This window comes from Haliotis rubra, unplaced genomic scaffold, assembly GCF_003918875.1.
Source record: "Haliotis rubra isolate DU_JTF1 unplaced genomic scaffold, ASM391887v1 Scf245, whole genome shotgun sequence".
NCBI classification, from domain to species: domain Eukaryota; kingdom Metazoa; phylum Mollusca; class Gastropoda; order Lepetellida; family Haliotidae; genus Haliotis; species Haliotis rubra.
In genome coordinates this window covers 747413-763045 of record NW_025766503.1, presented here as the reverse complement: position 1 = coordinate 763045, position 15633 = coordinate 747413, and the positions used below count along the sequence as shown (strand labels likewise).

Below are 15633 nucleotides of genomic sequence, written 5' to 3'. Positions count from 1 at the left end.
GATAGTGTTATTGCCAGGGCCAGTAACCCTTGCTGTGGGATAGTGTTAGTGACAGGGCCAGTAACCCTTGTTGTGGGATAGTGTTAGTGACGGGGCCAGTAACCCTTGTTGTGGGATAGTGTTATTGACAGGGCCAGTAACCCTTGCTGTGGGATAGTGTTAGTGACAGGGCCAGTAACCCTTGTTGTGGGATAGTGTTAGTGACAGGGCCAGTAACCCTTGCTGTGGGATAGTGTTATTGCCAGGGCCAGTAACCCTTGTTGTGGGACAGTGTTAGTGACAGGGCCAGTAACCCTTGTTGTGGGATAGTGTTAGTGACAGGGCCAGTAACCTGAGGAGGGCTACAAGGTTAAATAGATAAACCAAGACAAGACAAGATTTTATTAGGTCAAAACCCAAAATAATACATGTCATAGACAATATATTGATCTTCAGCACATGGCAGGATTATACACACAGTATAAATTGTTATTAATATGCAATGATTATGACACTGTCCAAGTGCAAGGGTATATATAGTATACACTTATTCATGTTTATATCTTTCATTCATAACATAATAAATACATTTGGCAGTGTTAAACAGAACTGCGTCATTTTCACTTTTCAGCACTCCGACAAATTTAAACATATTTGCATTTTCAAGGAGAGTAAAGGATAAATAACGCTGACATATTTCCTGATACTTAGGACAAATATGTAATACATGAATCTCGTCTTCAATGTCATGTGAACAAAAGGGACATTTCCTATCAATAAATGGTATTTTTAGTACACTCCATCTACCTTTCTCAATCATAAATATGTGAGATTTGAGACGAAAACATGTCATGGCAATTCTGTACTTTTTATCGTCAATATTAGATAAATATTTCTCGAAGCAAAGTGTTTCCATAATATGAAGATACAATCTGGTTTCACTTAGAGTTGACAACTGGTGTTTCCACATTTGGGAACATATATCTCTAACCCCCACCCCAGGATATGTCAGGATATGTTGAACTGTTTCTGGAAGTTTTAGGGATTATTTCAATTTCAATGTATTATTCTTTCTGTGTTGAAATGGGAGGTTGATAGGATCATGCCTCAGTGAAGTGATCATGAAAAAGTCATAACAGTGTTCATCTGAAAAATTATTTGATATTGACCGACATGGAGACAAATACATGTCTACAGTCTCATTCAATATTTATGTATCTGGACACATTTAAGCTTGCTTATTGATGAGATGAATACCAGGGTACATTGTTTTGGACTGTACCCCTAATGTCAGTGAATCTACTTGCCAAATTGATGTGCAAGGGTAACTGATCACCATGTGTATACACCGACCTGGACATCACTTTACACTTGTGGTCTAAAGATGATTCACGTTATTTTGCCACCATGTACATATGACTTATATACCATTGTCTCTGTAGCTTGTAAAACTTACTGATGCTTTCTTTACAGCGGGGTTTGCAGTGGTTGTGCTGTTTATTAGCTTCCTAAATTTGTTTAGGTTGTATTTGTCATTCCATGTTGCTCTTGTGTTTGTCCTTTACATTACACACTTCTTGTATATGGTTCCTTTTTTTATCACTTTATTTTTTGGTTGTATCACAACATGTACAACATACATTTTCAACATAGCGCACCTTGTAGATCCAGACATTTTCTGATGCATGGAATACATTTCAATATGGCAGTGTATGACAGAAAGGAATTATGTAAAAAGGCTATGGCATGAAGACCAGTAGGAGATGAATTTTTGGTATCTACAATGTCTGTAGAGAAGCTGCTTACTGGCGTTATAGGAGTCTTGTAAAACTAATTTAAGACTGTATAAGGTTCTAGTGCATGAAGTCCTGGAGAAATAAGTCTGTATTTTTTTCCATTCTTCATTCATCGAGGTGACCTATCTTATGTGGACATGACTCATTGGGTATTTCTTGTTGTTGATTAGATGCACACTGGGAAGCAAAAAATATGCAATTTCCTGGTTTGTCACCACATGCATGTGCTTCCATTGTTCAGCTGTTCTCATCATGCTGATGGCATGGGTTTGATTCCAACTAAGGCTACTTATGTTAAGACCATTTCTCTAGTACTCGGCCGTGTTGTTGATGCGATATTACTAAAGCTGTGTACAATGTGAAGACCATTTCTCTAGTACTCGGCTGTGTTGTTGATGCGATATTACTAAAGCTGTGTACAATGTGTGAAGACCATTTCTATAGTACTCGGCTGTGTTGTTGATGCGATATTACTAAAGCTGTGTACAATGTGTGAAGACCATTTCTATAGTACTCGGCTGTGTTGTTGATGCGATATTACTAAAGCTGTGTACAATGTGTGAAGACCATTTCTATAGTACTCGGCTGTGTTGTTGATGCAATATTACTAAAGCTGTGTACAATGTGTGAAGACCATTTCTCTAGTACTCGGCCGTGTTGTTGATGCGATATTACTAAAGCTGTGTACAATGTGAAGACCATTTCTCTAGTACTCGGCTGTGTTGTTGATGCGATATTACTAAAGCTGCGTACAATGTGTGAAGACCATTTCTATAGTACTCGGCTGTGTTGTTGATGCGATATTACTAAAGCTGTGTACAATGTGTGAAGACCATTTCTATAGTACTCGGCTGTGTTGTTGATGCGATATTACTAAAGCTGTGTACAATATGAAGACCATTTCTATAGTACTTTCGGCTGTGTTGTTGATGCGATATTACTAAAGCTGTGTACAATGTGTGAAGACCATTTCTATAGTACTCGGCTGTGTTGTTGATGCGATATTACTAAAGCTGTGTACAATGTGTGAAGACCATTTCTATAGTACTCGTCCGTGTTGTTGATGCGATATTACTAAAGCTGTGTACAATATGAAGACCATTTCTATAGTACTCGGCCGTGTTGTTGATGCGATATTACTAAAGCTGTGTACAATGTGAAGACCATTTCTCTAGTACTCGGCCGTGTTGTTGATGCGATATTACTAAAGCTGTGTACAATGTGTGAAGACCATTTCTATAGTACTCGGCTGTGTTGTTGATACGATATTACTAAAGCTGTGTACAATATGAAGACCATTTCTATAGTACTCGGCTGTGTTGTTGATGCGATATTACTAAAGCTGCATACAATGTGTGAAGACCATTTCTATAGTACTCGGCTGTGTTGTTGATGCGATATTACTAAAGCTGTGTACAATATGAAGACCATTTCTATAGTACTCGGCCGTGTTGTTGATGCGATATTACTAAAGCTGTGTACAATGTGTGAAGACCATTTCTATAGTACTCGGCTGTGTTGTTGATGACGATATTACTAAAGCTGTGTACAATATGAAGACCATTTCTATAGTACTCGGCCGTGTTGTTGATGCGATATTACTAAAGCTGCATACAATGTGTGAAGACCATTTCTATAGTACTCGGCTGTGTTGTTGATGCGATATTACTAAAGCTGTGTACAATATGAAGACCATTTCTATAGTACTCGGCCGTGTTGTTGATGCGATATTACTAAAGCTGTGTACAATGTGAAGACCATTTCTCTAGTACTCGGCCGTGTTGTTGATGCAATATTACTAAAGCTGTGTACAATGTGAAGACCATTTCTCTAGTACTCGGCTGTGTTGTTGATGCGATATTACTAAAGCTGTGTACAATATGAAGACCATTTCTCTAGTACTCGGCCGTGTTGTTGATGCGATATTACTAAAGCTGTGTACAATGTGTGAAGACCATTTCTATAGTACTCGGCCGTGTTGTTGATGCGATATTACTAAAGCTGTGTACAATGTGTGAAGACCATTTCTATAGTACTCGGCCGTGTTGTTGATGCGATATTACTAAAGCTGTGTACAATGTGTGAAGACCATTTTTATACTACTCGGCCGTGTTGTTGATGTGATATTACTAAAAGCTGTGTAAAATACAACTTATTCATTTTCTTGTTGTTTTTGTGTATGTACGCCAAGTGTAATGCATCTGGCTCTGTGTTTTGTAGAGACGTTGTCAGAGGCCGTGAAGATCTTGAAAGGAGAATACTGTATCCGAGCCCTGGAGGAGCACAAGATGGACAAGGCCCTAATTTTCTGTCGGACCAAGCTTGACTGTGACAACTTGGAAGTTTATCTCAACCAGATGGGTGGTGGTCAGTATTTTTTGATAGTCAAACACACCTTCAATGGCTGCTGGCCAGTACAGGTTTGGATTTGACATATCTGTGTCACAATCTGGCCATTAAAACATCAGAGCTCAACTTATTATACTGTGAACATATTCAATCCAGATCAGCACTTCAGTGCGTGGAATAGACTACATTGCCTGGACAACACTCAACTACGGGCTAAAACCATGCATATCTGTGACATGGAAGTTATCAGAAATATATAAGACAACCTGCATGATGTTAATGTCACGTTATGACATGTGATGTTTCTTTCCTGCATTGTGGAAAGGTGTTAAGTGTTGATCTGAGATCCTCAGTGTAATTTTGTTTTTATATGGGAAAGAAATACAAGATCTTATCCTGCACAAAACTAACAGGTGTATCTGTGTTGTCAGTCATGTAAAGTCCATACATTCCATTCTCACTCATGTGTATGCATTAACAATCTCCATCTGCTCCCTCAACACCTTTAACAAAACAGAAGGTGTTAAAGCAATTATTCATATCTGAATTTAAGAACAATTATCTATTTTTTAAAAGGTCAACATGTACATGTTCATCAAATGAAAACAAATAACTTAATACAGACTCTTAGCAAAGGTGATGGCAAGTACTTGTGCATATGTTCAGCTGGTAACAGCTGTGACAGCGATGTTTAAAGTTGATTTCAGATGTAAAGCTTACATACGTCGAGAATCACTGCACTCAGTTTACATTCAAGTGTTATGCCTTGATCATATCTGAGGATAATATGAGAAATGTAATGAAGCTAATGTCATTTTGAGATGAGACCATCCATAAAGTTACTCTTAAAATAGAATCTGATCTAAATGTTTCAGAAAGTTTTGTGTAACCAATGACAACAGTCGTCATATATACTGTGTGGTCACTACACTGTGTTGTCTTCCTGATCCTGTCTCAACTGCTGGGGCGGTAGCCTAGTGGTTAAAGCATTCACTTGTTACGCTGAAGACCCGGGTTCGATTCCCCATGTGGGTTCAATGTGTGAAGCCTATTTCTGGTGTCCCCTGCCGTGATATTTGCTGGAATATTGCTAAAAAGCTAAAGTTAATGAATTGTTTAAATTCATTAACTGACCATCAACTGAATGATGACAAATAACATGTGTAGGTTTATACCACCTAACACGGGTTACAACAAGGGAGTATTAATTGCTGTATTGCATACAATTTGAATTGCATGTGAAAACTTATGGGCCGACACTGTTTTGAGAATACGAACACAACTTCATTGTTGCATAAGAAATACATATAAGCATTAGCTGTATGCTAAAACTGTATGTACCTATTTGCCTACGTAAATTTTCAGATTCTTCTAGCAATGGCAAAGTAGGGTTGTTTAGTTTACAGTTCAAATAAATCAATTGTCAATTTATAATATCATACGTAATAGGCGTCATATTTTTACATGACATGATTAAATATCGAGGTAAAAAAACACAGAAATGGGATCAAATTGGATCAGTCATTATACCATCCAGGCATTAGAAAACCTGAAAAAGCTCACACTGCTTTGATACTTTATTACAATCAGAAAAGAACTACCGGGGATATTTTCAAATAACTGCATCTGATGGGCATCCACCTGTCTTAATGTCGGACTGTTTAGGTTGAAGAAATTAACCGTAACCGTGATGAGCGAGGCTGATCATTGTCTGGCTCCAACAAATAAGGCCTAGCTACACCAAGCTATTTGAGAGAATCGTCTATGAAAACAAGTTGTAACTCGGAAACTAGGCAAAGCAGGAGACAAAATTAAATGACAGTAGATTGTGAGAACATATAGCTTTCATTTTTCACAACAGTTGTCACGATTTCAGGTTTATACAAACCTGTAAAGAAGAAAATTTACGCCCTGAAATGTACATGAATTCTGCATCGGCCCTCATATCTATTCCTCATATGACGTCACAGAGACGCGCCGCTCTGATTGGTTGAAATTTCGTTCGCGGGTGAGAATTGTGCACTGTTGTCAAAAAGGTCGATTTAAGTTAATTAAAGATCGAAATGAGTAGTTTTAATGACGGGGTTTCATTTATAATGATGCCAATTAGTGATTTATGTATTTGTACCCCCCTAGAGTATATGTGATCTTTAAGACTGGAAGAGAGAACCTTGTAGATGATCTGAGGTCAGGAAGACCTTCAAGGAAAATGTTAAATAAATACATGAGATTATTATAAATGGTCAATGACAAACGACACATCTCAAACCCAGTTCACAGGCTATTTCTCATGAGAAATGAACTTGACTTGAGATGGGTTTCAGCACTCTGGTTTCTGACACCTGCTCAGAAATACTTCATGTAAATTTATCTCTTGTGGGAATTTAATGTCATTCTGACGCAAACCCAACTGTTGCAACATTTGACTGTTTAAGAGTCTTGGGTCCACCACCTCCATCCTGATTTTAAACAACGGTCAAAGCAGAGAAAGATCTAACTTATTCCACCAATAAAGGCAAAATTTGTTTCATCAGCTAGGATTCCAGCAAATTCTGCTGCAGTACTTTATCTTGAAAGGTCCGACCATTAATGGCCAATATTATGATGATCTGCTTTGGCAGCTGTGTAAAAATATCAAGACTGAGCATCATGGAAACCCATGAAAGGTGTGTAGTACTACCAGTACAATTCACCTGCCCAGGAATCTGTTGACACACAGCTAATATGGATTACTGTGGCTTGGAACTAATTCAACATCCTCAGTTATCACCAGGTTTGGGACACTTACATTTTTACCTATTCACAAATCTGGAAGAAAGAACTGTCTGGCAAGCATTTTGCAAATGATTAAGGATTTTCTTGAAACATTATTTAGCAATCAACTAAATCAATACAATTCATTACAGTTAGGTTCAGAATTTTTCTTGCCCCACCTCTTTCCTATTAACATGCAGCTGGCCTGTTTGAACAATGCTGAATTGCATAAACTTAAGATAATAATGTTTGGTTAGTAATTTCACTGCCAAACCAGGACATCATGATGCTGGTCAGAGGAACAGAAATTGACTTAACTGAAAAACACTTGCCTCAAGGTGGTTTTAGCATCCTCTTTTAAATAACGAGAAGACTGATTGGTGACTTGTACGTAATTACCCTCCAAATAAAACTTCATCCAGTTTTTGGTGTTAAAGACCTAATTGGCCTCAACTATGAAATTAACTGTTAGAACTGATGCTGACTGATTCCGTAGAGAACTATTTGAGAAGGAAGTATTTTACTCCAAGTCATTTTCTTCTGATGAAGAAGGTCTTCAACGAGGCTGTTCTATGCTTCCTAATTACCTACCTTACACTAAATATCTCCTCTATTAATGGTATGTACAAGTTTGTCCTTAATGTGTCAAAATCACATTTTTGTACATTATCATGAATGAGTTATTGCTAATGAGAAATGTCCCATCTGCTCTCTGCAACCCTTATCTCTTTCCTCTATCAAGTGTGGCCTTATAATGGGTCATCACCGAGGGACCTTGCTACAGACAGCAAGGGGCATGGGGACATGACCACAGCTTGTGGGTGAAATATGACAAACTGTTATGATGAGTTATTTATTGTGAGTTATTGTTGTTTGCTCATGTCTTTTGGCTGGTTGGGAACCTGTCATGTTGAATGCTGCCCTCCAAGTGTGTCAGGGCGAGGGAAGTTTCAACTGTAATGGTAACTGTCAGAGCGGGGGCAGGGGAGGTGTTCGATGCAATTGTGAATGCTGCTCTCCATGTGTGTCAGGGCAGGAGAGGTGTTAACTGTAATGGTGAATGCTGCTCTCTAAGTGTGTCAGGGTGGGGCAGGTGTCAGTTGCAATTGTGAATGCTGCTCTCCATGTTTATCAGGGCGGGGCAGGTGTTAACTGTAATGGTGAATGCTACTCTCCATGTTCGTAAGGGCGGGAGAGGTGTTAACTGTAATGGTGAATGCTGCTCTCCATGTTTGTAAGGGCGGGAGAGGTGTTAACTGTAATGGTGAATGATGCTCTCCATGTTTGTAAGGACGGGAGAGGTGTTAACTGTAATGGTGAATGCTGCTCTCCATGTTTGTAAGGGCGGGAGAGGTGTTAACTGTAATGGTGAATGCTGCTCTCCATGTTTGTAAGGGTGGAAGAGGTGTTAACTGTAATGGTGAATGCTGCTCTCCATGTTTGTCAGGGTGGGGGAGCTGTCAGTTGAAATTGTAAATGCTGCTCTCCATGTTTGTCAGGGTGGGAGAGGTGTTAACTGTAATGGTGAATGCTGCTCTCCATGTTTGTCAGGGCAGGAGAGGTGTTAACTGTAATGGTGAATGCTGCTCTCCATGTTTGTCAGGGTTGGGGAGCTGTCAGTTGCAATTGTGAATGCTGCTCTCCATGTTTGTCAGGGCGGGAGAGGTGTTAACTGTAATGGTGAATTCTGCTCTCCATGTTTGTCAGGGCAGGAGAGGTGTTAACAGTAATGGTAAATGCTACTTTCCATGTTTGTCAGGGCAGGAGAGGTGTTAACTGTAATGGTGAATTCTGCTCTCAATGTTTGTCAGGGCAGGAGAGGTGTTAACTGTAATGGTGAATTCTGCTCTCCATGTTTGTCAGGGTTGGGGAGGTCACACAGTTAACTGTAATGGTGAATGCTACTTTCCATGTTTGTCAGGGCAGGAGAGGTGTTAACTGTAATGGTGAATGCTACTTTCCATGTTTGTCAGGGCAGGAGAGGTGTTAACTGTAATGGTGAATGCTACTTTCCATGTTTGTCAGGGCAGGAGAGGTGTTAACTATAATGGTGAATGCTACTTTCCATGTTTGTCAGGGTGGGGGAGGTCACACAGTTAACTGTAATGGTGAATGCTACTTTCCATGTTTGTCAGGGCAGGAGAGGTGTTAACTATAATGGTGAATGCTACTTTCCATGTTTGTCAGGGTGGGGGAGGTCACACAGTTACCTGTAATGGTGAATGCTACTTTCCATGTTTGTCAGGGCAGGAGAGGTGTTAACTGTAATGGTGAATGCTACTCTCCATGTTTGTCAGGGCAGGAGAGGTGTTAACTGTAATGGTGAATGCTACTCTCGAGGTTTGTCAGGGCAGGAGAGGTGTTAACTGTAATGGTGAATGCTACTTTCCATGTTTGTCAGGGCAGGAGAGGTGTTAACTATAATGGTGAATGCTACTTTCCATGTTTGTCAGGGTGGGGGAGGTCACACAGTTAACTGTAATGGTGAATGCTACTTTCCATGTTTGTCAGGGCAGGAGAGGTGTTAACTATAATGGTGAATGCTCCTTTCCATGTTTGTCAGGGTGGGGGAGGTCACACAGTTACCTGTAATGGTGAATGCTACTTTCCATGTTTGTCAGGGCAGGAGAGGTGTTAACTGTAATGGTGAATGCTACTTTCCATGTTTGTCAGGGCAGGAGAGGTGTTAACTGTAATGGTGAATGCTACTTTCCATGTTTGTCAGGGCAGGAGAGGTGTTAACTGTAATGGTGAATGCTACTTTCCATGTTTGTCAGGGCAGGAGAGGTGTTAACTATAATGGTGAATGCTCCTTTCCATGTTTGTCAGGGTGGGGGAGGTCACACAGTTAACTGTAATGGTGAATGCTACTTTCCATGTTTGTCAGGGCAGGAGAGGTGTTAACTGTAATGGTGAATGCTACTCTCCATGTTTGTCAGGGCAGGAGAGGTGTTAACTGTAATGGTGAATGCTACTCTCCATGTTTGTCAGGGCAGGAGAGGTGTTAACTGTAATGGTGAATGCTGCTTTCCATGTTTGTCAGGGCAGGAGAGGTGTTAACTATAATGGTGAATGCTACTTTCCATGTTTGTCAGGGTTGGGGAGGTCACACAGTTAACTGTAATGGTGAATTCTGCTCTCCATGTTTGTCAGGGTTGGGGAGGTCACACAGTTAACTGTAATGGTGAATGCTACTTTCCATGTTTGTCAGGGCAGGAGAGGTGTTAACTATAATGGTGAATGCTACTTTCCATGTTTGTCAGGGCAGGAGAGGTGTTAACTATAATGGTGAATGCTACTTTCCATGTTTGTCAGGGTTGGGGAGGTCACACAGTTAACTGTAATGGTGAATTCTGCTCTCCATGTTTGTCAGGGTTGGGGAGGTCACACAGTTAACTGTAATGGTGAATGCTACTTTCCATGTTTGTCAGGGTGGGAGAGGTGTTAACTATAATGGTGAATGCTACTTTCCATGTTTGTCAGGGCAGGAGAGGTGTTAACTATAATGGTGAATGCTACTTTCCATGTTTGTCAGGGCAGGAGAGGTGTTAACTGTAATGGTGAATGCTACTTTCCATGTTTGTCAGGGCAGGAGAGGTGTTAACTATAATGGTGAATGCTACTTTCCATGTTTGTCAGGGTGGGGGAGGTCACACAGTTAACTGTAATGGTGAATGCTACTTTCCATGTTTGTCAGGGCAGGAGAGGTGTTAACTGTAATGGTGAATGCTACTTTCCATGTTTGTCAGGGTGGGGAGGTCACACAGTTACCTGTAATGGTGAATGCTACTTTCCATGTTTGTCCACGGCAGGAGAGGTGTTAACTGTAATGGTGAATGCTACTTTCCATGTTTGTCAGGGCAGGAGAGGTGTTAACTGTAATGGTGAATGCTACTTTCCATGTTTGTCAGGGCAGGAGAGGTGTTAACTGTAATGGTGAATGCTACTTTACATGTTTGTCAGGGCAGGAGAGGTGTTAACTGTAATGGTGAATGCTACTCTCCATGTTTGTCAGGGCAGGAGAGGTGTTAACTGTAATGGTGAATGCTACTTTCCTTGTTTGTCAGGGCAGGAGAGGTGTTAACTGTAATGGTGAATGCTACTTTCCATGTTTGTCAGGGCAGGAGAGGTGTAACTATAATGGTGAATGCTACTTTCCATGTTTGTCAGGGTGGGGGAGGTCACACAGTTAACTGTAATGGTGAATGCTACTCTCCATGTTTGTCAGGGCAGGAGAGGTGTTAACTGTAATGGTGAATGCTACTTTCCATGTTTGTCAGGGCAGGAGAGGTGTTAACTATAATGGTGAATGCTACTTTCCATGTTTGTCAGGGTGGGGAGGTCACACAGTTAACTGTAATGGTGAATGCTACTTTCCATGTTTGTCAGGGCAGGAGAGGTGTTAACTGTAATGGTGAATGCTACTTTCCATGTTTGTCAGGGTTGGGGAGGTCACACAGTTACCTGTAATGGTGAATGCTACTTTCCATGTTTGTCAGGGCAGGAGAGGTGTTAACTGTAATGGTGAATGCTACTTTCCATGTTTGTCAGGGCAGGAGAGGTGTTAACTGTAATGGTGAATGCTACTTTCCATGTTTGTCAGGGCAGGAGAGGTGTTAACTGTAATGGTGAATGCTACTTTCCATGTTTGTCAGGGCAGGAGAGGTGTTAACTATAATGGTGAATGCTACTTTCCATGTTTGTCAGGGTGGGGGAGGTCACACAGTTAACTGTAATGGTGAATGCTACTTTCCATGTTTGTCAGGGCAGGAGAGGTGTTAACTGTAATGGTGAATGCTACTCTCCATGTTTGTCAGGGTGGGAGAGGTGTTAACTGTAATGGTGAATGCTACTCTCCATGTTTGTCAGGGCAGGAGAGGTGTTAACTGTAATGGTGAATGCTACTCTCCATGTTTGTCAGGGCAGGAGAGGTGTTAACTGTAATGGTGAATGCTGCTTTCCATGTTTGCCAGGGCAGGAGAGGTGTTAACTATAATGGTGAATGCTACTTTCCATGTTTGTCAGGGTGGGGAGGTCACACAGTTAACTGTAATGGTGAATTCTGTCTCCATGTTTGTCAGGGTTGGGAGAGTCACACAGTTAACTGTAATGGTGAATGCTACTTTCCATGTTTGTCAAGGGCAGGAGGTGTTAACTATAATGGTGAATGCTACTTTCCATGTTTGTCAGGGCAGGAGAGGTGTTAACTATAATGGTGAATGCTACTTTCCATGTTTGTCAGGGCAGGAGAGGTGTTAACTGTAATGGTGAATGCTACTTTCCATGTTTGTCAGGGCAGGAGAGGTGTTAACTATAATGGTGAATGCTGCTCTCCATGTTTGTCAGGGTGGGGGAGCTGTCAGTTGAAATTGTGAATGCTGCTCTCCATGTTTGTCAGGGTGGGAGAGGTGTTAACTGTAATGGTGAATGCTGCTCTCCATGTTTGTCAGGGCAGGAGAGGTGTTAACTGTAATGGTGAATGCTGCTCTCCATGTTTGTCAGGGTTGGGGAGCTGTCAGTTGCAATTGTGAATGCTGCTCTCCATGTTTGTCAGGGCGGGAGAGGTGTTAACTGTAATGGTGAATTCTGCTCTCCATGTTTGTCAGGGCAGGAGAGGTGTAAACAGTAATGGTAAATGCTACTTTCCATGTTTGTCAGGGCAGGAGGTGTTAACTGTAATGGTGAATTCTGCCTCAATGTTTGTCAGGGCAGGAGAGGTGTTAACTGTAATGGTGAATGCTACTTTTCCATGCTGTTTGTCAGGGTGGGGAGGTCACACAGTTAACTGTAATGGTGAATGCTACTTTCCATGTTTGTCAGGGCAGGAGAGGTGTTAACTGTAATGGTGAATGCTACTTTCCATGTTTGTCAGGGTGGGGAGGTCACACAGTTACCTGTAATGGTGAATGCTACTTTCCATGTTTGTCAGGGCAGGAGAGGTGTTAACTGTAATGGTGAATGCTACTTTCCATGTTTGTCAGGGCAGGAGAGGTGTTAACTGTAATGGTGAATGCTACTTTCCATGTTTGTCAGGGCAGGAGAGGTGTTAACTGTAATGGTGAATGCTACTTTACATGTTTGTCAGGGCAGGAGAGGTGTTAACTGTAATGAGTGAATGCTACTCTCCATGTTTGTCAGGAGCAGGAGAGGTGTTAACTGTAATGGTGAATGCTACTTTCCTTGTTTGTCAGGGCAGGAGAGGTGTGTAACTGTAATGGTGAATGCTACTTTCCATGTTTGTCAGGGCAGGAGGTGTAACTATAATGGTGAATGCCACTTTCCATGTTTGTCAGGGTGGGGAGGTCACACAGTTAACTGTAATGGTGAATGCTACTCTCCATGTTTGTCAGGGCAGGAGAGGTGTTAACTGTAATGGTGAATGCTACTTTCCATGTTTGTCAGGGCAGGAGAGGTGTTAACTATAATGGTGAATGCTACTTTCCATGTTTGTCAGGGTGGGAGAGTCACACAGTTAACTGTAATGGTGAATGCTACTTTCCATGTTTGTCAGGGCAGGAGGTGTTAACTGTAATGGTGAATGCTACTTTCCATGTTTGTCAGGGTTGGGAGGTCACACAGTTACCTGTAATGGTGAATGCTACTTTCCATGTTTGTCAGGGCAGGAGAGGTGTTAACTGTAATGGTGAATGCTACTTCCATGTTTGTCAGGGCAGGAGAGGTGTTAACTGTAATGGTGAATGCTACTTTCCATGTTTGTCAAGGGCAGGAGAGGTGTTAACTGTAATGGTGAATGCTACTTTCCATGTTTGTCAGGGCAGGAGAGGTGTTAACTATAATGGTGAATGCTACTTTCCATGTTTGTCAGGGTGGGGAGGTCACACAGTTAACTGTAATGGTGAATGCTACTTTCCATGTTTGTCCAGGGCAGGAGAGGTGTTAACTGTAATGGTGAAGGCTACTCTCCATGTTTGTCAGGGCAGGAGAGGTGTTAACTGTAATGAGTGAATGCTACTCTCCATGTTTGTCAGGGCCAGGAGAGGTGTTAACTGTAATGGTGAATGCTACTCTCCATGTTTGTCCAGGGCAGGAGAGGTGTTAACTGTAATGGTGAATGCTGCTTTCCATGTTTGTCAGGGCAGGAGAGGTGTTAACTATAATGGTGAATGCTACTTCTCCATGTTTGTCAGGGTTGGGAGGGTCACACAGTTAACTGTAATGGTGAATTCTGCTCTCCATGTTTGTCAGGGTTGGGGAGGTCACACAGTTAACTGTAATGGTGAATGCTACTTTCCATGTTTGTCAGGGCAGGAGAGGTGTTAACTATAATGGTGAATGCTACTTTCCATGTTTGTCAGGGCAGGAGAGGTGTTAACTATAATGGTGAATGCTACTTTCCATGTTTGTCAGGGCAGGAGAGGTGTTAACTGTAATGGTGAATGCTACTTTCCATGTTTGTCAGGGCAGGAGAGGTGTTAACTATAATGGTGAATGCTGCTCTCCATGTTTGTCAGGGTGGGGGAGCTGTCAGTTGAAATTGTGAATGCTGCTCTCCATGTTTGTCAGGGTGGGAGAGGTGTGCCTGTAATGGTGAATGCTGCTCTCCATGTTTGTCAGGGTTAAGGGAGCTGTCAGTTGCAATTGTGAATGCTGCTCCATGTTTGTCAGGGCGGAGAGGTGTTAACTGTAATGGTGAATTCTGCTCTCCATGTTTGTCAGGGCAGGAGAGGTGTAAACAGTAATGGTAAATGCTACTTTCCATGTTTGTCAGGGCAGGAGAGGTGTTAACTGTAATGGTGAATTCTGCTCTCAATGTTTGTCAGGGCAGGAGAGGTGTTAACTGTAATGGTGAATTCTGCTCTCCATGTTTGTCAGGGTTGGGGAGGTCACACAGTTACCTGTAATGGTGAATGCTACTTTCCATGTTTGTCAGGGCAGGAGAGGTGTTAACTGTAATGGTGAATGCTACTTTCCATATTTGTCAGGGTTGGGGAGGTCACACAGTTAACTGTAATGGTGAATGCTACTTTCCATGTTTGTCAGGGCAGGAGAGGTGTTAACTGTAATGGTGAATGCTACTTTCCATGTTTGTCAGGGCAGGAGAGGTGTTAACTGTAATGGTGAATGCTACTTTCCATGTTTGTCAGGGCAGGAGAGGTGTTAACTATAATGGTGAATGCTACTTTCCATGTTTGTCAGGGTGGGGGAGGGCACACAGTTAACTGTAATGGTGAATGCTACTTTCCATGTTTGTCAGGGCAGGAGAGGTGTTAACTATAATGGTGAATGCTACTTTCCATGTTTGTCAGGGCAGGAGAGGTGTTAACTATAATGGTGAATGCTACTTTCCATGTTTGTCAGGGCAGGAGAGGTGTTAACTGTAATGGTGAATGCTACTTTCCATGTTTGTCATGGCAGGAGAGGTGTTAACTATAATGGTGAATGCTACTTTCCATGTTTGTCAGGGTGGGGGAGGTCACACAGTTAACTGTAATGGTGAATGCTACTTTCCATGTTTGTCAGGGCAGGAGAGGTGTTAACTGTAATGGTGAATGCTACTCTCCATGTTTGTCAGGGCAGGAGAGGTGTTAACTGTAATGGTGAATGCTACTCTCCATGTTTGTCAGGGCAGGAGAGGTGTTAACTGTAATGTTGAATGCTGCTTTCCATGTTTGTCAGGGCAGGAGAGGTGTTAACTATAATGGTGAATGCTACTTTCCATGTTTGTCAGGGTTGGGGAGGTCACACAGTTAACTGTAATGGTGAATTCTGCTCTCCATGTTTGTCAGGGTTGGGG

General features: G+C 41.7%; 1 protein-coding gene across 1 annotated transcript in view; it reads left to right on the top strand.

Annotated features, from left to right (window-relative positions):
* Nucleotides 1–15633, top strand: part of LOC124279024 (ATP-dependent RNA helicase DDX1-like) — a 396346-nt gene that overhangs the window by 337387 nt on the left and 43326 nt on the right. Inside the window, 1 exon segment of the mRNA XM_046714816.1 lies at nucleotides 3996–4142. Coding sequence (XP_046570772.1) covers nucleotides 3996–4142 — 147 coding nt within the window.